This window comes from Lepisosteus platostomus, chromosome 1 (assembly GCF_059453375.1).
Source record: "Lepisosteus platostomus isolate fLepPlt1 chromosome 1, fLepPlt1.hap1, whole genome shotgun sequence".
Lineage (NCBI taxonomy): Eukaryota > Metazoa > Chordata > Actinopteri > Semionotiformes > Lepisosteidae > Lepisosteus > Lepisosteus platostomus.
This window is the reverse complement of record NC_142611.1, coordinates 79,173,251-79,196,068: the sequence shown is the minus strand read 5'-3', so window position 1 is coordinate 79,196,068 and position 22,818 is coordinate 79,173,251. Positions and strand designations below refer to the sequence as shown.

The window sequence follows — 22,818 nt, the reverse complement described above, 5'->3', positions numbered from 1 at the left end:
TTAGGGCTCTTCAATCCCCTCTTCATAAAGGAAGAAAACCTGTCATATCAAGATGCCCACCTTCCATATCGCAAGATAAATCAGTGGCCTTAAACTGTTCGGTGTTTTTAAACAGTATCTCAAGAATTGCTTTCCCCGAATTCCCCAGAGGTGTAGCTGTGGACAGATATAGATGTTGTTGTTGATAAAGATGATGATTATGATGACGATGATGATATCACTGATTGGTAGAAGGTAATCATTTAGAATCGGTGTAGCTACCGACACAACATAGCCAGCTAAAACTGAATACGTTTTCCTTGCTGGAGATTCCTGAATCCGTACTGCTGAAGGAGCTGTACTGGAAATATTAGTGAACAAACACAAGCACAGCCTCGGGGAGCACAAGTGCGTCACAGGTGCTTTCCAGCAGACAAGCTCAAGGACAGATGACGTCTCCGAACACAATCACGCGTCACGATACGGTCTAGGCGTTTTGCTGTTTCAGAAACGTCGACCCATCCTTTCGTCGTTTTGGTGATATTTTCTATTCAGCTTTCATTCTGTTTCAGTTCTTATCGCGAGGGCTATTTTCGGTGTGTCGTCTTATCCGTGAAAGTCAGAATAGTCTTCCTGAATACAACTGAAAATCTTCATTTGCGCCTCACAAGGAAGATGAGCTTGGGCATACTTTAAAATTCTAAATGTGTGTAAATTTATATGTATGTAAATATTGTCCCGGTCATTTTTGCCTGCGCAATTCTTGCAGAGCACGCCGGTGCAGATAGTTATGATGTTGAGCTGTATCACAGCTATGCTTTGGGAATTACATATTGCTCATAGAAGGGGAAAACGCCAGATTTTTGGCTACAACCTTTCTTTCACCTTACTCGCCTCATCAGAAAGCTTCTCCAAAACATTAACATGAAAAGACACAACGGACGAGGCCTTTTCCTTCTTCTGAAACTTTGAAACAAACCTTACGCAGTCCATCTTTTGCAGACTGCACAATTGGCATCGTACTGTATTTGTGTGTCTAACGCAAAGCGAAAATACTTGTGTGCACTAGAATAAGAAGAATGACAATAGCCCTCTGTCGTCGTTTGTCGTTGATCATAAACCGACAACACTGTTGATAAACATTCGCCACGTGGGTATTGAACAGCTTATTCTGCTTTAGTGAGATTCGTTCAAAATCATAGCCGACTTCAAACAGGGAGGTATTTTGGTGGTTGTTAGCAATCTAGGCATAAATACTACTGGTTTCCATTTTCTTTTAGCTGTTTCTATTTTCCTTTCACCCGATTTGTGGCTGTACACCATGAACACTACGTGGACAAATCTGTTTTGCTACGTTTATTGTAAATCAGTGCAGATTCGAATCTGCCAGCAAGTCCGGAACACGCGGGGTAGCATGATCATTATTCTTATCGTCGTGAAATTCATATTGGACGAACCCGGGTGACGGAAAACCTGACAGCTATGGTAGTGCAATTCACACATAAACTATTTAACTGGGAATTAGTTCATGTCGATATGATCATACAAATAAGTTTACCGGGGGAAGGGGAGGGTGTCAAATGCTAATAACATCAGGGCATTACAGCGTGTTTGCTTACTGGGATTGAAATCGTAGTTTATATACAAGCGTACACACACGCAGCACATAAAGACATACAACCTTCATACACAGCATCATTCTAGTAAGCAAATAATAAAATCAAGGCTACAGTAAGCCGAGGAATTACCTCCTACCCCGGAGGCATGTGCTATACCATCGATATCTGTAGCGATACAGTCATTAAGACAGTTACGAGCAAGAACAGTCAAGACGCATTAAAGTCTTCTTACGTTACCGTTGTCTCGTTGTCTTTTTGATAGCAACACCATCTCATGAAATCGTTTAGGAATGGTTTTAAAGTAGACTTTTCAGAGCCCTAGTTTTTCAAGCGACAGTTAAAATAATGGTATTTTTGCCTATCAACACCAACCAAACTGTATCTGAAAGGAAAAGATTCTAACTGCTGAACATTTTACAGGCCTGTAAATACATACAACATACGTACTGTACGTTTGCGGTTTATGTTTAATTGTAATTTATGTCACCTGTTTTTATTGACAGTATTTTATTTGCACTTAGCTTTACGGTCCTATCGAGTTGGCGCTTCTTTTAAACCCCAATTTTCCGGATGGATAATTCGATGCTGTTTTCTGACACTCTTTTCTGTTGGTAGTAATCTGTTTTAACATGTGATTAATTATACCGTTTTACGCTCTTTTCTGTGCGTTTTAAGTTTTCATCATACTTCATTTAAGTATTTATCAACACCCTTTTGATACCGAAGCATTCTGAGGATTTTGAAAACCCAGAAGAAAAAGCGGTAATAATTAATATTAATAAAATAATAAGTATAACAAATGCAGTGAATTGAGTAAGGGATTTATCTATTACGCAAATATACCCCACGCTGGAACATTACTGGTAATAATCAGGCTTTCATCCAATTTCAGGTCTACGGACGACTTCACGAAGAAGACCAAAAACAAACAGTGGAAGTTAATTCTTCATGATTATTGTACTATCATAACTGTCACTCAGTTACACATGAGGAATTCTTATATAACGTGAAAGAAAGCGCGTTCCCTTCGATCGGAGATTCTTCACGAGTATTGTTGGTTAAAGAACGGATGAAAAGTTCTTTAAAAGCTCCTTTTTTTACCATTCTAGTAATCACAGCATACGCATCTACACGGCTTTACTCCATTAACAGGCAGTTCTCGAAAACGCTTCTAACTACTCGCAGTACCTTGCACGGATGTGTTGGACATTTTGTTGCTTTTGTTTTAATATTCGGTGTGTCAGTTGTCAAGCCAGCTAATTTAGCTACCGACCTTAGTTCGCCAATCGCTGCCTACCACTGGCAACCTTATACCATATGAAATTTCAAGAACATGTCTTTGACTTGCCCGTTTTTCCAAAGATCAGATCTATTAAAAATTTGACATTTTGAAATATGACAGTCATTTTTACCGCTTTCAATTGGGATATAAACACGTAGTTTAGCCCTTATAGCTTCACCTTGAAATAAGGACACGTCTGCCACCTAGTGGCACATAGTAGCATTGTCAGCTTCTTGAGGATCATGGCTCTTTGGCACAACTGCCGTTAAGCATCAAAGCTGAAAGAAATGTATATTCTAATAACGGATTAGACTGATGCGGCCAAAACCGTCCTCCAATAAGTCCAAAATTGCTTTGATTTTCCTACACGAAAACATAGCTCAAAGTAACATTACGAATGTTAACCATTAAAACAAATGTGATACGACGCTGCAAAATGACGTCGTATGTCTGAAAAGTAAAGTTCTCTTGTGATTGTAATTTTAAAGGACTTTAAATAGATTACATTATATATGTTTTCACACGTATGACTAACGATATTGTCATCACGCCGTGGTGTGAGTAGTATTAAAAATTACAGTTATTGAAAACTCTTAATGGTACACAAGTTAACTACACTTCATACATATTTGAATGCAGGAGAAAAACGCAAAGTGTACCGTATTAATCATATGCAAGACACGATTGACCAAACCTGTTCTTCATACATCTTTGAGCTGTATAGTAGAGAACTGAAAACCTATCAAAATCCTATCTGTAACAAACCGTGCAGTCAACGGGTTCTCCAAGAAAACAGAGATGTAGTATCTTGAATTACAGTTGTTAAAATCCTGAAAGACAAACCTTAAAAAGATGAAAAGTTTCTGTATCCTTTTGCCTTCATAAAAAAACTCAACATGGCCAGTATTGAAGCCATAAAGAGACTTTAACGAATTAAGGGGGGAAACAGCATCTTAAATGTTTTTTGGGCAGAAGTACTGTGAGCTTTGAATTCATTTTTATAATATCAAGAAACCACATGCCATGTTGCACATTTTGAAAGCTCGTGTACATGTCCCTGGTCTGTAACAGGGGCAAACCCTTTCGAATTAATCAACGATGGCTTTGTGAATAGTCTTACCTCTGTTCTTCAGTCTACCAACCTGCTGTTAAAAAAAACAAGTAAAGAAGCAACACAAATGAGGGGCCAAGCAGCCTCCCCTCTCCCAGAGCCCTTCCTGTGTTCCGACTCAGGACTGCACCGTTCTTGTCCACACCCCTAGCAGCCACGCAACTGCATACGCAAAAAAGGCCACAGAGGAAACTACAGCTCTACTATTCACAAAATTTATTTAAAAAAATAAAACCCAGACAAAATAAGTATTTTATTTACAGAAATATTAAAAATAGAATATATAAAGTACAAATTATATACAGCTGTTAATATTTTTTAAATTGCAAAAAAAACCCACTGAAATTTACTGCCAAAAACGTGGTTTTGAAATATCTGGTGGCTCTATCTTCCCCGCTTGTCTTTGATGGTGTAATGAAGAACCAAAGGCTGCGACTACAAAAAACCAAAAAGATGATGCTGTATAAATCGACAAGGTCGATGACATATTAATTACTGATACAACACTTATTCCTGCTGGATAGTACCTCCTGTACTGATTGACCCTGTAAGGGATTTTTTAGGAAAAAAAATAATGGAACACTGAGCAAAACTAAAGCTTCGATTAATGCGACTCAAAATGAAAATGGAAAACGATTATCATGTGCCAAAATGTTTCTAAAACAACCTGAAAGTTTGACTGCATAACCATAAGCTCTTTAATCAATTCATATATTTTCTCTTCTTTGTACTCTACAATTAATTTTTGTCCTTAGTCCTGTTTACAAAATAAGATGTTTTTTACTGAAGTGATTTCAGTCACACTTCTCCTAAAAGTGCTTTACATGTTGCTTCAGTGTGCAAAAGCTGCAAACTAGTCTGCACAGAAATTTCAAATTTGAAACAGTCGTTACCTTTCCAAACCAATGTGACAGCCAAAGTTGTTTCATGGTCATGTGATCCGGTAAGGACTCGTTGTTGAATAACATCTGAACCTATAAGTGGAAAAGACAACATGAACCAATAAGCATTACGAGATCTCTGTAAAAACACAAAAGGGACTTTAAACATTTTCTTTAAATCAATTAATCTCTCTCACCTGAGGGATTAGGTCAATTAAATCAGGAAGCACCTGTTAAACTATTTCTAGTTTGAGCCCATTTAATGTGCTGCTTCTCAGGAAATGAGAAAGGTATGCAAAGGAATGAGCCAGGTAAAGGTTATGTATATTCTTATAGCACAGGGGTGTTTTACAATCACTGTAAATATGCTTGCAGGTCTGGGATTACTGCACATGGTGGTGGCTATATGTCACTTGCAGCTTTAAAAGCTGCTCTTCTTTTTCAAACCTTACAGCACAAAAGCAATTAACTATCGTCTGTGAAATGTTTGTTTTTGCCCGTGTCGATTCCAATGCTTGTAATTCTTAGGATGGTAATAACATGCAATAAAAATAAAAATGGTAAGCCAACTAAAAATGAAATCCCCTTTCACAGGAACTTTCCCAAACTGGGCTATGCTGTAGATTATCTGCAGAGATCTGTGCTGAAATAGCAGCTTGACCTCAAACAGCAGTGCTTCCTTGAGGAACACTTTACAAAAAGTTAGAAATGTAAAGGAGACCACATCAAGTCTGCATGTTAACCATGTACACAGTTGTTATTCCCTTAAACCAATGCAGTTTGATAGGACAGACAACTCAGTCATAGGCCCACTGTGAAAGAAAAGCAACCTTTAAGTTATAGTCTTGCTTTTGCTTCTGTTCTCCACTGCAATCTTAATCATTACAACAGGCAGACTCACCTGTTGTTTTTCAACACTGAGTCTGTGACAAAGGACTCTTCTCAGGTGCCTCACCTCTGCCCTTGCAGAACATCTGACATACTTCTGCTATACAGGAGAGACAGAAGAGTAATTACATGATTACTGCAGATCAATCCCACATACTTACACAAGAAAGTATAACTTCTGGAAATGTGACAATATTGTAATTCTATCAATTTTTTCTTACTTTGCCTGTCTCACTTTGAAAGGCATGCAGTACATTAATGAAAATAAAAAAATGTAAATCCTAATGATAGTTTTTGTTTTTTTTTTTGTTTATATTATGTGCTAATATAAAATATAACTATTTCCTCCCTGCATATTTCAGGAGAACCAAAATTTCAGTTTTCACCGATCTTCATCAAGTTACAGAACAGCATCTTGAAAACAATCTGGACAGTACTCCCTAAACCCATGACCATAGGATTCTCAGGCAGAATGAAGCTTTCAGGTCAAGTCCATATCACATCATATCTCACAGCTGTATAAGCCTTGAGCAATGTAGTTTAAGCAGATTTTTCCAGTAAAGCAGTTGGGTAAATTGGTACCAAACGTTACCTACAAAATAGGTAATTGACATCTCTGTGATCCACCTAGTGTAAAGAAACCGCAACGTTTGAAATTCTGAAAAACATACATCAGAAACTCGGGCAGCAAATACAACTTGTGACCTGTCACACCACATATGTCTATTAATGTAGCTCTTCCCACAGTGTAGCCCCTAAGACACACAAGCAAGTCATTCATCTAACAGAATTCATTTGATGTAACTGGTTTATAACAGCCTTGATGCACTGGACCATTGTCTAACTAGAGATGATGCATCCAGATTTCACCCCAAAAACAGATGCCCGTTCTCTTGACCAGCTGCAATGAACCTCAGTCTGATGTCCACTAATAGTTTTTATCTTCTCACCAACTCCTACACTATCTGTAAAGTACTCTTGGATATCCTGGGGAATGGCTAGAAACGTAAACTTGTCAGATGCCAACTCTTGTCCTGCTCCTTTTCTTATGAGATTAACTTTTTTCTTCATTTTATTAAAAGGCAGGATACGTGGAAAAGAAAATTGTATTCTCTGTTGATGGTTGTTTCTAATTCTTCACAAGACAGGGGCATGTTTTGCTTTTATTTTAGAGTATGTACAGATTAAGAAAAATTCCTCTTTCATGCTAAAAGGAGCAGCTTAAGGATTTTCTACAGGAAAGGTTATTGAAGCCTTGGGTTTCACACGATGTGGTATTCACACCAACCCAAGAAGAGAAGCATGTCCTGGACTTCAATGTCTGTGGGTCACTGCAGGTTATCCTCTACCATAAACAACGTAATCGTATGGTTTGGTTTAATTTACAAAATGGCTTTTTTTCCCCACAAATGATAGGTAACAGTTTTAACCAATATAAAACTGTGTCATGCGGTTCCCATGACATACACCACCTCTCACGCCTTACTCAAGTATGCCATTTTTCATTATATACAGAGACACCAAAACTCATTTTTGTGCTTATAATGCCTCTCGGTATAATTTAAAGACAGCGAGTAAATACATCTTCCACAAAATCACTTGTTCATACTAATGCCTAGAAAATCCTTTTCACGATACAGCGCATACATAGAACCCAGAACTCTATAGACATTTAAAGTCATGAGAACAAAACTCACATGACTGTGCTTGCTGCATCATTTAATGCTGAACACTTAATTCAGTATCTGGTAACTGCATGCTACTGTGACATTGTTATGCTTTTACAATTTGCTGCAATGCTCAATTAAGATGACAGATTGCCTGCCAGGAACCATTAAAATTAACGAGTGTTCAAAGAACAAGAAATAAACTTAACATACAATATACCTTTAAATAAGTCTTAAAAATCTCCCCTTTCACTAACACAAAACTTGAATATAGATTGAATGTGCCTATTTTTTACTTTGAACAGCAACTGGTTCCTAAATTGAAAAAGTCATTTCAAAGCTTAAGATATAACAATGAAAGAATGTCAATACTGTCTACAAGCAGAAACCTTTTGTGATAATTCTATTATTTCATTTCAATTTACCAATACAATTTTAATAAAGATAAAACACCAGCAGAAGGTCTGATTTCTTTTTTAAAAATCTTCAGCTCCCTTAAAGAAAGCAACTGCCTCTCAATAGCAAGGGAATTAATAAATTTACTGCAACAAGCCGAGAAACACTGAAATCAATAAACTCCCATCAACTGGAGTCAGCTGCTATAGAGAATTCCTGACCTCTTCCAGCCCTCCTTTGCTTCACATTAACTGCTGAGAGTGTATCTATTTGCTGTTAAATATGTTTTTGATTTACTGCCTCTTTGGTCACCACTCTCCCTGGCTATGTCCCCAGTCAATGAAAATGGGTAAAAGTTAATGAGAATTGACCCCCTCAGGGATCAGCGGAATTCAGTGGATACGGTGCTTTGGCACTGTGCAATATTTCTAAAACCAAACCCGCCGCCTTGATTTTAAGAGGAACCTTTTCCTCTCGGACCACTGTTATCTTAATTATACCACTTGGGTTCTCTATCCAGCATTATACCACTGACATGCTTCAGGAAATTTCATGATCACTTCTGCATTTTTACATTTATAGAAACACAAATTCAACATTTTTCAGTAAGCTCTATGTATATAGATATATTATTTCATAAAATTCTAACAAACACATCAGTTTGTATATTACAAACATTTTGAAATGCATTTCACAGCTGCAGGAATATTCACCCACCACTTTCATGCTAACATCTGGAAGTGCTGGTATATCAGTGAAGAATACACACTTGATCTACTGCAGAATACTTGGTCCCAGTTGAATGTTTACAACATAAGGAATTCCTCTTCTCTAGTTCTCATACATTCTCCTTACTCTAGTAGTATTAATATACTAATACTATTATAAATGTCAAGTGTCCAATTTTTTCACTTAAATTGGCTGGAATAAAAACGGGCAGGTTCCTGGAATGGAATTCCATGTTTAGCTTTGTGAATCTCTGGAAGTCAAAGAACAAACAAAAGCAATGATTTTGCTTTCCTGAATTTGTGGACCACCAGTTTGCACAGAGTGCGGACTAACGGGAGCAGTGACTTGAGTACTCCTACTATAGGTAGTTTTAGTAATAGTCTACTAATAAAACTATTATTCCTTTAACCAGCTTAGAGTTTCAATGAAAAATAACTCGCCAAATAACTGTACAAATCAAAATTCTATGATGCAGCTTTTGTAAACGTATCTTTATAGAAAATTAGTTTTTAAAACTAATTTCAAGTTTCAAAACAATTTTCATTTTTTTTCTTTTCAATAACATGCTCCATCTTGTTCCGCTCATTAAAAATAAACGCAAGCCTGTGTTCCCCAACTTTAAATTAAACAATGAACCTCAGCAGATTTAAAGAACGCCTTGCGCAAATCATAGTTTCAACTTTCAAAGAGTCAGGAAAATAAAGTAATATTTCAGCTTGTTCTTAATTGTGGCTTATCTGTATTCTCCTGTTCACATTCTTCTGACTAACCTAATACTGCATGCTCCATGGGTTAGCCATCGTTTCTCATCACTGCCACTCACCCACACGCAGTGGTCAAGAAAAACAAATTCTAAAGGAAAACCCTTAAGAGCCAAAAAAAAAAAGTCAAGCATGGCACACGTCTTGAGGCATCCTTAATTATTCCCTATTTCCATTCTGAAGATAAATGACCACTGAAAGAGAATAACTTTTAACCTCCAGGCAAAATTAAGAAAACTACAGGAGAGCTAAAATAAGTTTAATGCTTGTGTAAGGAAAGCATACATTTCACAAAGAACATAACAGATATAATGAGGGAAGAACTACTAAAGCACAAAAATGATCCATTTAGTTCCTAATTGATTATTCTTTATACAGTTAATACATAAAAGACAATCTTGTGCAATGTAAACCAATTCGAAAGGCGGAACATTTCATATGCTAGGTCTCTTATTGGCTAACAGGTATTGCCAACTAAAAGGCGAGATGGTATCCTCACAGAAGAACCCCACACCAAACACAGCAGCTAGCTGATCCCCTCATTTGCAAACACCTTTTTGAAACTGTTTTACCGACCACCGGAAAAAATGCCGTTCCTGTTCATGGCTGACCTTGGCAAAAGCTCTTCTCTTGTTATGGTGACTGTATTGCATTAAAAAAGGAGATACTAGAGCCAGGTTTAACAGTTTTGAAAAGCATCTTGGCCTTCGCAACATGAGAAGAGCTGGGGAATGTGCATCAGCAGACCCTGAAGCAGGTATGGAGTCTCTAGAGCACATTAAGAAACTCAGAGAAGTGAGGTAAGCAAAAACAAGTGTACTCAAATGCCTCTGAACACAGCATGGTGAAACCTCTGCTGATTTAGGCTTTGGAAGGTAAATCATTGACCCTCTATACCAGAGAGCTAAATAACAGCAATTGTCTCACTGCACAAGTATTTAGGAACAGTTTTAACAATTGTTTCAATGCTCTGCTAATCCTACACAATATCCCAGTTAAAGTTGTTTACTGTAATTTTCGTCCCGGGTTCTGCCTTCGTAAATTAATTTTCTAACTTCTGTTTTTTAAATGGCACTTAAATCTAAGGTGAGTGGAGCACCTTCAGAAACAACATAGGAACTAGCAGTTATTGCAGCATATTTGATTTGAAACATTTTAAATTCTACAGAGCATGTGATGACTGAATTCCAAGATCAGCATCAAACAGAATATTGTGAGCTGCACACAAAAGCAGCAAAGATTGTGGGATACTGGCAAAAGTGTGGTTCATCCTTCTTCCACCAGAACTGAAGTTGAGCTAGCTTACAGGAGTACTGAGTGAATACATACAGAACACAAGTAAAGGCAGAAGAATGCCTCAGTACCAAGGTGCGGGCTTTCCATAGTAAACTCTGTGACTCAACAAGGGGCAGAGATGCCTCAAAGTGAGGGATGGGAAAAAACTGCAGGACCAATGTTGTCGGTCGAAAAATATGTCATAAATGGTCAAAAAGAATACAAGATATAATAGGAAGGGAGCTGTGCCTCTATCAGGCCAGGACAGCCAGTGCCTGGCGGAAGAGAACCAGGCAGTACAGACAGAGAGGGAAAACCTTTGATGTGGGATTAAGAAAAAGTGCTTGCTTCTTTTGTTTAAACAAAGGATAATGAGAGGCTTTCGAAGTAGGTGAGTATCCACATAGGTAACCTTAAACCTTATATATAATAAAGCACTTGGCTGTATGGTTAGAACTGACTGTGCACTCTTTTATTGCTGGCCAGGCTTGGCGACCATCAACCAAGCTATCCCAACTCCAACACATACGGCAGCAAACTAGTGTGGTCAGAAAGGTAGCTGGTACTCACAAATATAATAAATCACTGCCTACACAAGTCCTGCCTTTCTCCTATTCCCTAACATATTCCTTATGCCAACACATACAAAAGAATGAAACCCAAATAAAATACTTTGAGTTTTTTTCATGTTTTGCCACAGCAAACATTTTCAATCAGATTGTTCCCAGTGTTGACAGTGTATTGCCATTTATCACCTTTATTGCTGGGAAACACTCTGCATCATTAGTACTGATACCTCAGTGCTGCCATCAAAGGTGTGCCCACAATCAAGTTATGTACAACTACGTGAAATATAAAAAGGGGAAAGGGCTCTAACCCTGCATTTGTGACATTTTCTGTAGCATGCGATTGGCCTCTTGGCATGCTACATCACACACAGTACAATGGAGGGCAAATGAATTCAATAACACCTTATGTCATGTTGCTGTCGGTATCTTTTCGAAAAAGTCAAAATCAGTCTCACTAGTTTAGGAATGCGGTTGGACTTACCAAAACTGCCAAACCAACATTTTACTACACACTAGTTTTTAAAACATGCCAGCAGCCATATCACTCTGCAACTGGCAGCCCACTGGAGCTCAGCAGGTGTGAGCCTGGTCAGTACCTGGATGGGAGACTCCTGGGAAAAACTATGGTTGCTGATGAAAGAGGTTAGTGGGGCCAGCAGGGGGCACTCAACCTGCGGACTGTGTGGGTCCTAATGCCCCAGCACAGTGACGGGGACACTATACTGTAAACAGGCTCCTTCCTTCAGATGAGATGTAAAACCGAGGTCCTGACTCTCTGTGGTCATTAAAAATCCCAGGGCGTTTCTCGAAAACAGTAGGGGTGTAACCCCGGCGTCGTGGCCAAATTTCCCATCGGTCTTTATCAATCATGGCCTCCTAACAATCCCCCTCTATGAATTGGCTTCATTACTCTGCTCTCCTCCCCACTGATAGCTGATGTGTGGTGAGCGTTCTGGCGCACTATGGCTGCCATCGCATCATCTAGGTGGGGCTACACACTGGTGGTGGAGGGGAGTCCCCATTACCTGTAAAGCGCTTTGAGTGGAGTGTCCAGAAACGCACTATATAAGTGTAAGGAACTATTATTATTAAAAGTGAAATGAATAGATGGGGACCTCTGCTGGCACACAGTGGAATTTCCACCTTTTGATTGCATCCAGTCTTCTACACATTTGTTTGAAAGCTCTTACTGGAGCTACTGCATAAAACAAAATGCAGCTGGGTAAAATTAAAATACTTTCATAACCAAAGACATGATTCTCTCATTAGAAGAGATATTAACAATATTTGGTTTCTTTAAAAGATACTTGCAAATGTTAACAACAAGATGTTAAAAACTACTTTTGTAAACAACACTGCAGCAAGAACTGACAGCTGTTTAAAGCAAATACCAACATTAGCAGTTTTATTCTTTATAAGCACAGAAAACCCTTACCTGCAATGTGAGCTTGTTTTTGTCTTTCCCAGATGATGAACTAAAAGATGAATAACAGGAAAAAAATTAGCTTCACTAATGTGCATACTTTAAAACAATGTGTCCAGTATGGTCAATTCCAACCTGTATGACAAGAAAAATCATTGACCTACAATAAAACATCATACATATTTGAACAGTCTAACCAAATCTGAGAAACCTACTAAAGCTGTTTATTTGGAGAGAAACAAGACAAGAAATTCATATCCTGCAAAGCTAGGAAGGCAATCCATAGACTGATGACCTGTTCCATATAAGAGAATAAGGACACAAGGAAATTAAACTAAGAAATATCAGCTCTCAAGTTTCACATTTACTTTGGCCAGACATAACTCAAACACCAATGATACAACCTAACTTAAAAGGATTAATATTGCAATGCAAAAGGTCATTCTACTGTAAACATAATACTTATTTCAAAGTCTGGTTCTCTTATCAGAAAACCTAAGCACCTTATTACTAGTCATCTCATTTAGCAACAAGACAATATTTATTTCTTCATGCACATCTAAAAGTTTTAGGGTCAGTGTTTGACCCTAAAAAAGTGAAGACTTCTGATCTAATTAAATTACCTTTGAATGTCAAAGATTGAAATCAGCAACACACAAATATAGCTATCAAGCAAAACACTGCAAATATGTCTCACATGCTGCAGGAAAGAGATTAGTCTTGCCACCAATTCTACTAATACAAATTAAAGAACAATTCAATGTGTGAATTTTCCATTTGAATGGCAACCAGTTTGTCAGCCAGCTCGTAACTGTAGCCAGGCAGCACACCTAACTAAAGTGCCCTGCTAATTATCACTTAGAATTTATCCGATCACTTAGTCCTAATCCTAATTAGGCGTGGAACCAAGCAGTTGCAGAACTGCAGAGATTACCAAGCAAATTCAAACCTCCAGTGGCTACTTTACAGATATTCAATTCAATTTATTTTATATAGCGCCTTTCACAGCAAGGTTGCCCCAAGGTGCTTAATGCAATTGACGATACATTTTGTCAATACAGATGTGCACACTAATTGAATTTACTGTAGTTTTTAAATGTGCTTTCTCTTTTTACACTTTGGGCTCAAAAATACCAGTGGAAGACAATGAACTCCATTTTACCATTCCCAGGCCACTGTTGATTTTTTATAAATCATGAGAGGACCAAGCCTTCAGCAATCTGTGCATTTCAGAATTTCAGCAATATTAAAAGACTCTTTTCCTGTGATACTGTTCAGTACATCAAAAAAGCATCACCTATCACAAAAATGACAAAACCGATTAGGTAGGATTCACACTAAAATTTAATGAACACATATGTTACATGAATGTATTATACTGATTAACATATAGTCTTCAACAGTGTCTTACTGAAAAAAGTACCAGGCTGCTAGCATGGGTGGCACATCTGCGACAGAAGCTTTACACAAGGTTGCAGATGTTTTTTGGGGATTCTGGGATTCTGTCCCATTCCTTGAGATGCTTGGGGAGGAGTCATCCAGGAGGCAAGGAGTCCCTAAGACACGATCAATTTAGAACCATGTAGTTTGTCTGCCATCAATTGGAGTATTGAAGCAATTAGAAACCCCTACCCAGACCACCGTACTTAAATCTTCCCAATTAATGGGTCTGCATGTCTGCTCCGTATCTGCTGACATGGGCGGATGTTCTCCTGGTTTACTGGACATCAACTGGAAACATTCACTAATAACTCAACTAACCAACTGATCTACTCCACACAGAAAATTTGTATAATACAAGGTGACATTTTCAAGTATAAAAGTTAAAAATATAAAAATAAAGACTACGTTTAAAAACGTTAATTCTGTTATCAATCTTAAGAACATGCTGTTCTATGCCTTGTGTTGCAAGATACTTTAAAACATTACTCACTGTTTACTGCAGTGTCAGAATGCAAAGGAGCACTTAAAAGAAAGTTATACTGTTGTCAATAATTTTTCTTTTACTTTGAGCTGAAACTATTCTCTAACAAGTTAAGAAAAATTGGATAGTGATAATAGGCTTAAGTTTGATCTTGTGAATTATGAGAATCTGGTGCATTTCTGATATTATAATGCAATTCACTACAGCCTATATTATTACAACCAGAATTTTTAATGCATACAAAAAATTGTATAAAAAATAAAAATTGAAATAGCTTGTTTACTCAAGTATTCAGCCCCGAATCAATACATAAAGTCTAAACTGTATAGTGTTTCATATGTTGTTTTCCTTGAACAGGTTCTCCAATTGAACTCTATAGTTGTGAGGGTAGTCATTGGATCCTTGGTCACCTCTCTGACGATGGTACTTCTTACCTGGCTGCTCAGTTTGGAAGGACAGCTCTAGGAAGAATCTGTATTCATTCCATTTCCTAATGATTGACTTGACTGTGCCCCTTTGAATTTTTAACACCATAGATATGTTTTTATACCCTTCCCCAGATCTACGCCTCCTTACAATTCAGTAACAGAGTTGTAAAGATGGCTCTTTATGGTAGTTTGTGCTCTGACATGCACTGTCAGCCAAGGTACCTTATACAGACAGGTGTATTTCTTCTGAAATCATGTCAACCAATTGAACTGTCCACAGGTGCACTCAAGTTTTAGAATGATCTCAGGAGGAAAGTCAAGCCACCAGGGCTAAATTTGGAGTATCACAGAAAAGACCATGTGTACATATCAAATTAAGACATTTTCTTGTAAATTATAAAAGTAAAATAAATAACTTCTATCCCACTTTAACTTTATAGAATAAGGTGTGTAGATCAGAGAAGTCATTCCATATAAATATTTATATTTTATTTAAGACTGTGAAAAAATCCAAGGAGGGTGAATAGTTTCTGAAGGAACTGCATATACTTACAATGAATGCAGCACTAAACGTTTCTTGCAAACAAGACAAAATAGTGTGACTTGAAATGCGAGGTCACTAATGATAATATAGTTAGAATTAATGTCTTAAAAATATCTAAATTATTTATTTTTAACAAAATTAAATAGCATTCAATAGGTGAGCTCTAGGTCTCGACTGAATTCTTTTGCTTTTTAAAAAGTTCATTTTCCACTGTTTCAAGAATATAACAAATCTAAAGTGATTGTTTTTCTCGTTTTTTTTCTCTAAAATGGGTATTGATCATAGTGCGACCCAGCTGACTAAAATTCACTAGATTGCAAGATGAGTTCAGCCTGAGACAAGAAAGTCAATACAGAAGCTGATTCTGTTTTCTTTAACAGCTATTGATTGCAAAGCGTATGTTTGCAGCTATAAGAAGGTAATCGAGAAAGTAATCACTGTAGACAGGCTGTGAGTCAGTGAAGCAGTTAATGCATCATCTAAAATTATTAACAGTAGAGTAGTACAGACACTTGTTAATAAGAAATATATTCCAAATGAAAGTGCTTCTGTGCTTTATATATTCATACATACACACTAAGAGTATTTCGTAAGTGTTGAGTTTTACGGAAGTCTGTCAGAAAGGTTAATAGTTTAACCCTTTATTTATGGCCTGATTTTTTCTTTTTTGTGCAAAAAAAATAAGTACTCATAAATTATATGGCCTGTTCACATCTTGCTCACTGGGAGATGTGCCATCTCGATTCTGATATTAATGTCACTGCTCACTTTAAATCTTCCCTTTCTCCTCTTTAAAGCCCAAATTCCTGGATCATAGCCTGTTTCTACTGAGAGGACTTTCAAGTCTTGACAGGCCATAGAGGGTTAATAACATTTACAGTATCATCACTGTATTCAACAGACAGAAAAAGAAAAATAATGTATATTAAAAATATTTAAGTTTTCCTTTCTAGGGAAATTTTTCCAAATCTGATGTATTTCTAAAACTACTGAGAATTTGAAACCCATGTTATTGTAAGGTTAACCACAAATGTGTCAAGTAATTATATTTAAGGGCAAATGTAATATTTTTAAATACAATTATAATGAACAACATTAAAAAAGATGACGAAGTACAAATTAGAAAGTAAAATAGAAAAGAAAAACAGGACATACTACATGAAAAAGACTGGAAGGGACAAGTAGGTCTGCACTGCATAATAGAAAAGTGAAATCAAAGGAGATATGAACTTTGGATCCAATCATAATTAAACATCCTTACCTTAGTCTTTCTAAACAGAGGGAGACCTGTTCATCGTATCTGTAGAAATGGGCTTTTGAGTGATCAAAACTGGCATATGGCAAGCCAGCTGGATCTGGCACAGAGTCTTAAAAAGAAAATAGAGAAAAGGCTTAAATCTGTGCTCACGACAAGTAGAACATTTTTGAAAAAGGCCTACAAACAAGAAATTAATGCAAACTAGAAGCAGAAAACTACATACCTTCAGTAGCAGGTTGGATAACTCGTTCTAAACCACGTGACTGATAGAACTCTCTAATCCTTTTGTCTTCACCTGGTTCATATGAAGAGATGCAAAGACATGAATAGTGTTCACATATGCATATCCAAAACTATAGAAGGTGCAATGGACATAGAATGGACATAGAATGCCCCAATTTTTTTTTTTTTTATATGAAATGTGAAAGAAGAAAGCTAGCATGTTTCAATAAAAAAGTAGAAAGAAGCAACCTCCATAAGATTAAATAATACATATGACCTCCTGGAGATTTTAAAGATTACTTATTGATGTGTGATATAACTTGAAAGTTAGAAAAAAATAATATTTGACAACCCCCACAGCCATAATTAAATAATATCAATTTAGCCTTCAAAATTAAACTATAATGATGCATAACAATATACAGAGGATAAGGTTTATTATATAACAAAAAAGCAAAAACAATTAGAACACATTTATTACCAATTGTGTGAGTTTTAAGTCAAATGATCATTAAAACTAATCGAAAAGACTGTGGATTAAGTCAAGCATTACTTACAAATCACATTAATAATTAAATCAACCATATAAAATACCTTTTAAATACAACCACCAAGACTGAACTTTAAGCATGTTTAAATATAAGATTCCTCATTAATATCTACAAAGGGCTAGGCACACTGGATGCAATTATGAGCTTGCAAATAAAAAGCAAGGTAAATAAAGAGTGAACAGAAAATTTTCTGAAAAAATAATCGCAATACCGAATCCTATTACATGTCATAATGGATCAACTGCAAATCACCTTTATTACTACAGAAATACTGAACTGAAGTCTTTCAACTGGTCCAATGACTTCTCTGTAATTAGTAGTTTTAGTGACAACAGAGTCCTGTAACTGGATTGAGCAGAACACTGCCGTTTTAATTACCTGGTGGTATTCCTGTTACCATGTCCTTACACCAAATGTTTCACCCTCAGCTTTGTCTTCGTTAGTTAACAACAGTTTCCCTTTTTTGCATTTTTAAAAATTTGGTACACTTCACATCATTCACGTCACTACAGGCATTTGCTCACTCGATTCACACCCAGTGTGTAAGGCCCTCCAGTAACAATGTTAGTAAATAAGAGATATAGTACAAGATGTTTCTCTTGAGTAACTATTGATAAACTCTCCTCCACAGAAATTTGTGTATATATGGATTTTAAAGAAGTGAACTCAGATTGACTTTCCGAAAGTAAGTAGCCACTGGATTTTTTTAGACATCCAGTGTAGAAACCACTGTGATACTCACTGACCCTTGTCTTTAACATGTCTTAAGAATCAAAGGTGGTTCAACATATACTACCTTTTATCCATTTTTCCCAAAACAAAGGGTTATATAATAATCACAGCTGTATATAATGTTATTTTGTGTAACCTTTTTCCAAATTTATCATTTCTGGAATTTCATTGTAAAAACAAACTAATAGATTCCTAAAATTCAGCAGTCTGCTAACAACCAAGCATACATAAAAGCATTATGTAATAAATTAGCAATTTATAAGTGCTTTATTTGATAACCCAATTCATTATATTTAGGTTATGTTAAGAAACGCATGCTATGGATTACTTTTGTAGTCTTACATTCTGTGAAAAATAACTACTAAAGACTTATCCATTCCTTGGGACAACCTCTTTTCTGAAAAAATTAGTTTTGGTCAAAATTCACTTTTAATATCTCATCACACCTACACATTCTTTACAAACTACCATTGCTACATGGAACCTGCTTCAGTGAAATAGGTTGAAAAGCCACTTCCAAAAAGAGAAATGATTCCAACTGGAAGTGTTAGAACTTAATCCCATCACCTTTACCACACTAGTAGTACACACAGTATTTACCTTTTAATTGGCATTTAATTCTGTGTGAATGTTTTCAAAAAGTGAGGAGTAAAAAAACATGTTATTACTTCAATGCCAAGAGAAAGATCAGTGTTAATTACGATTTTTTATAGTAATAACTCAATGTGGCCAGTAGTACATACCAAGATAGGGGTAGGGAATGCATTATAAAGAGATTTGGAAATGAATTATGACTATTGTTTTCAGTTAAGGCTACCTATTCTCTGTAGAGCTGATTGGTGAATTTATATTCTAACCCTTTCCCTACAGAGTTATGACTTAAGGTGAACAAAATTAGTGGGACAGGAAATTTTATACTTTTATTCCAGGAATACTCATTTAATAGTCAACAAGTATAATAAGAATGCTGATTGAATAAACACAGTTGCCGCTATTCTGAAATTTAAATGTGGCACGACATTCACCCAAACCAATTTAAAATTTAATACTTACTCTCTTGCAATCCTGGTACCAGTTTGTAGACAATGTCTTGCATCACTCTGTCCAGTTTAAGGTTCAGTAATGGCTGTGTTTCATGGATTTTTATATTACACATTGGACAGTATTTGCTGGTTTGAAGATACTTCACAATGCAGCTCTTACAGACTGCAAATGATAAAATGCATTTACATATTAATAAAAAAAATAACAAGCTCAGTGCCAATATCCACCTGTCCATTTTCTAACAGCTTTTTCCAAATCAGGACCAAGGGATCCGGAGCCTATCCCAGGCATGGGCGCCAGGCAGGAAATAGCCTGGACAGGACGCCAGTCCATCACAGAGCATCCACGGACACAAGCATTCACATCGAGGGCCAATTTACCCAGATGCCTATTGACCTACCAGTATGTCGTAGGATGTGGGGGGAAACTGGGACATCTAGAGGAAACCCACAAACACAGGGAGAAAACAAAAGCTCCCTGCAGACAGCACCCCAGGTCCAGAGTCAAACCCAGGGCCCCAGCACTGAGAGGCTGCTCAGTGTAACCACTGTGCTGCCCCAATAACTCTCCAATAAAGGAAATAATTAAAGGTTTGGCTCATGTGATCAAATAAGGTGGGAAGCGGAAATCATAAAAAAGAAGTAGTTCAGGTGGGTAGCTGCGTCAGCATGCGTAGTCTGCACCTGAAGAAGGCTTCACAGCTGAAATGTTGCGTTTTCTCTATTCTCTTTGCATTGTAAAAAAATATTATGCTTGGCTGGACCTTTAAGTAGTGCGACTGTTTTAAAGCTCCTTTAAGAAAGGCAAAGTCTCTAAAGGTGCAATTAAAATGAAAAAAGAATATTCAGTTAACTATGTGCTTTTTGGAATGAAAACTAGGCATTACCTGCGTCACTGAGGACAAGGACTTAATAGAAATTATTAGAAAGGCTTCTAGTAGTACCAGATATTTAGATGTGAACTGCATATCAGACTCTATAAGTTTCTTTAGATATAATTTTAACTCCTTGCACAGCATTTGAAATACCTGATGATTTCAAACAGCCTAAAAACGTTTAAGGTATTCTGGAATCTTACACTTCAGAAAAAGGCAAAAAAACACCTTTGTAATACTCAAAATAAGTTACACTTACATGTATGCAAGCACTCGGTGATTGTTGTGGCATCGATGAAGTACCCGGCACACAGGTAGCAGACAATATGCTCATTTAGGTCTTTAATTTTAACCTTAACTTCTTCCTGCAGATAAAAGTCAGCACGTGAGTTTATTTATACGAAATTGAAACGAAATCCATTATTTTACATGCTGCGCACAAAAAGTAAGACCAATATAAAATTCTTTCTTTTGTATTTTTAAGTTATTGGTCCCAAACAAAAACACTTGTAACACGATGTTACTTTCTATCCTGTGCCAAAGATCTTAAGCCCCCAAAATGTTGGCCAGATTGACCAGCACTGGGGAAAACACATTTTCTAACGTCACCAATGGTTCGAAGGCGAGATCTGAAATTTTCCAAAAGGGGAGACAGTCACGGAAAACTCTGCTTCTGTTTACTTAATCTACTGATCAGAACAAAGAGGCGTTGCGCAGCGTTGACGAAAACAAGGGTGTCATTTGCAGCTCACGGGTGTCTCGTTATTTTAAGGCTGAAAACAAAACCCGTTCCGCGCCCGCTGCATTCAAATTCTAAGGAGAGTGAAAACTAGTTAACTAGCTCTGGCTCCAGCATCTGGTGCGAAAAAACAAACAATTAGTTTCCTCTTTACAAAGCAACCCCGAGTTAGCGGGCATGGGATGCTTAGCACAATTAACCTGCTATATTTAGCTCCCCTGCCCAGTCTTGGCTTGCCGAAGCGCGCAGCTGGGCGAGAGAAGTCCTGTCGCACCAGCGGCGGTGCGTCTGTGCGCTCAAGGGCCCGAAACCCTCCCGTGTTCCAGACACAACTAGGATATCCATAACTAACTCTCTTGTACAACACAACTTCCCATTTTATCACGAAAAGAACGTAAACAACAACAGACCCCCCGTCCTAAATATTGTCGAAGATGCGACGGGGACTACCTCATTTTTGTTAGCTAGCTACCCTCATAATACTGCCAAGAACCAGGGTTTGTTCTCTAAACGCGCTCAAGCATCACCGAGTCCCGGAAAGAGGAGAGCACGCTGCTTGAACTTCGGCTACACGGAGGACGGCTGCCAGCGAGAGGAGAATTTAGCTGCGCAGGTAACACACAAGTAGTTCAACGAAACAGAAAGCAGAAGAAACTCTCCCACTCACGCCTGCGCAATTACAGCGTACGAGTCTACTGTCCATTGCTCCTCTCGCAGAACAAACATCTCGAAGTGGCGCTGCTTTCCTGCCATTTATACAGAGCCTCCACATCAGCTCCCGAACACCCACTAGATCGAAACGAACGCGAAAACCCAGATACTGAATGGCACTAACCTCATTCCTTAAAGGGTCAAGCTTATAAACCGACTGCAGCTGATTTCTCAGCCGCATAGCTATCGCCATCGGTCCCTGCGCCGCCATCTTTGGCACTTAGGCCTACTTCCGGTTTAGAATTGTGTTGTCATAACAACCGCAACAGCCTACGAGGGAAAAAGATGTAGTACAGTAGATCGAGATGGAAAAGATGTAACTTCTGTGTTTCCATTCGTATCTTTTTCTTCAGAAAGATATTTTAGATGATGTTTATTTTCCGTACACTATTTTATGCAATTAAACCTTCTCGACAAAAACGTTTGAATGCGAAATTAGACGATTTGACTTAAAACTAAATAAACTAATTACATTTATTAAATAAAACCTGCTCAGAAAATTTCACGGTCAACCTAAATTGCACTGAATAAGGCACACGAACATAGTGTTTTAAGAAAGGTATAAAGAAAGGTAGTCATTATTTTTGTACCAAATAATAAGCAAATAAGCTATCTCATTAAAGAAAGTAAAAATAAATGGAAAATCGAACTGTAACCTATGGGTTTACATCTATGTGCTGCACTTTATCCTCCAAAATATATCTGTTACAAGAATTGTGTATTTTTTTAGTTCCCCTAGTTAAATCTAGGGTATCACCCGTTTTAGAGCAGCAGACAACTAAGAAAGTCCAAATTTGTTAATATTTTAATCAAGCGTTCCGCTAAACTCCTTTGGAACTAAAACAAGATTGTGGGATATAATGTTTTAAGTGACTTTGGTAGCAGAAGATGGTTCACTGTTCACACCTAGGCATCGATAGGTTGCTTTGGATAAACTTTGAACTTGTTTTATAGCTTTGAAACAACCGTGGTTTTAAAACTAAAAAGTAAAATATTGAAGGTAATTTGGAGTCTTGCACGCCTTGAAAAGCTGGAAAGATTTTAACTGTGCGAATTATCCATTCAATTTTGTACATATTGAACCAAATCTGGAGTCCCTGGACTGAGAAGCCTTGGAGTACAATTTATTACAGAGACGATATAGCGGTAGTAATGTGTAAGTACCACCCTAGAACTACGATAAGTCATCAGAATAGCCCACAATAAGGTTA

General features: G+C 37.3%; 1 protein-coding gene across 2 annotated transcripts; it reads right to left on the bottom strand.

Moving 5' to 3' along the window:
* Nucleotides 1-4,192: 4,192 nt before the first annotated feature.
* Nucleotides 4,193-21,879, bottom strand: pcgf1 (polycomb group ring finger 1). Of its 2 annotated transcripts, none has more exons than XM_088638240.1 (9): nucleotides 21,732-21,879; nucleotides 20,417-20,522; nucleotides 19,293-19,445; nucleotides 16,958-17,029; nucleotides 16,738-16,843; nucleotides 12,593-12,632; nucleotides 5,774-5,860; nucleotides 4,885-4,965; nucleotides 4,193-4,426 (listed from the first exon to the last, which is right to left on the bottom strand). In XM_088638240.1, the coding sequence occupies exons 1-9, from the start codon at nucleotides 21,816-21,818 to the stop codon at nucleotides 4,376-4,378; spliced, it is 783 nt and encodes a 260-aa protein (XP_088494366.1). In that variant the 5' UTR covers nucleotides 21,819-21,879; the 3' UTR covers nucleotides 4,193-4,375. The 2 variants fall into 2 exon arrangements, with proteins under 2 accessions (XP_088494366.1, XP_088494367.1); XM_088638241.1 differs by having other exon boundaries at nucleotides 5,774-5,857; nucleotides 21,732-21,877.
* Nucleotides 21,880-22,818: the final 939 nt, after the last annotated feature.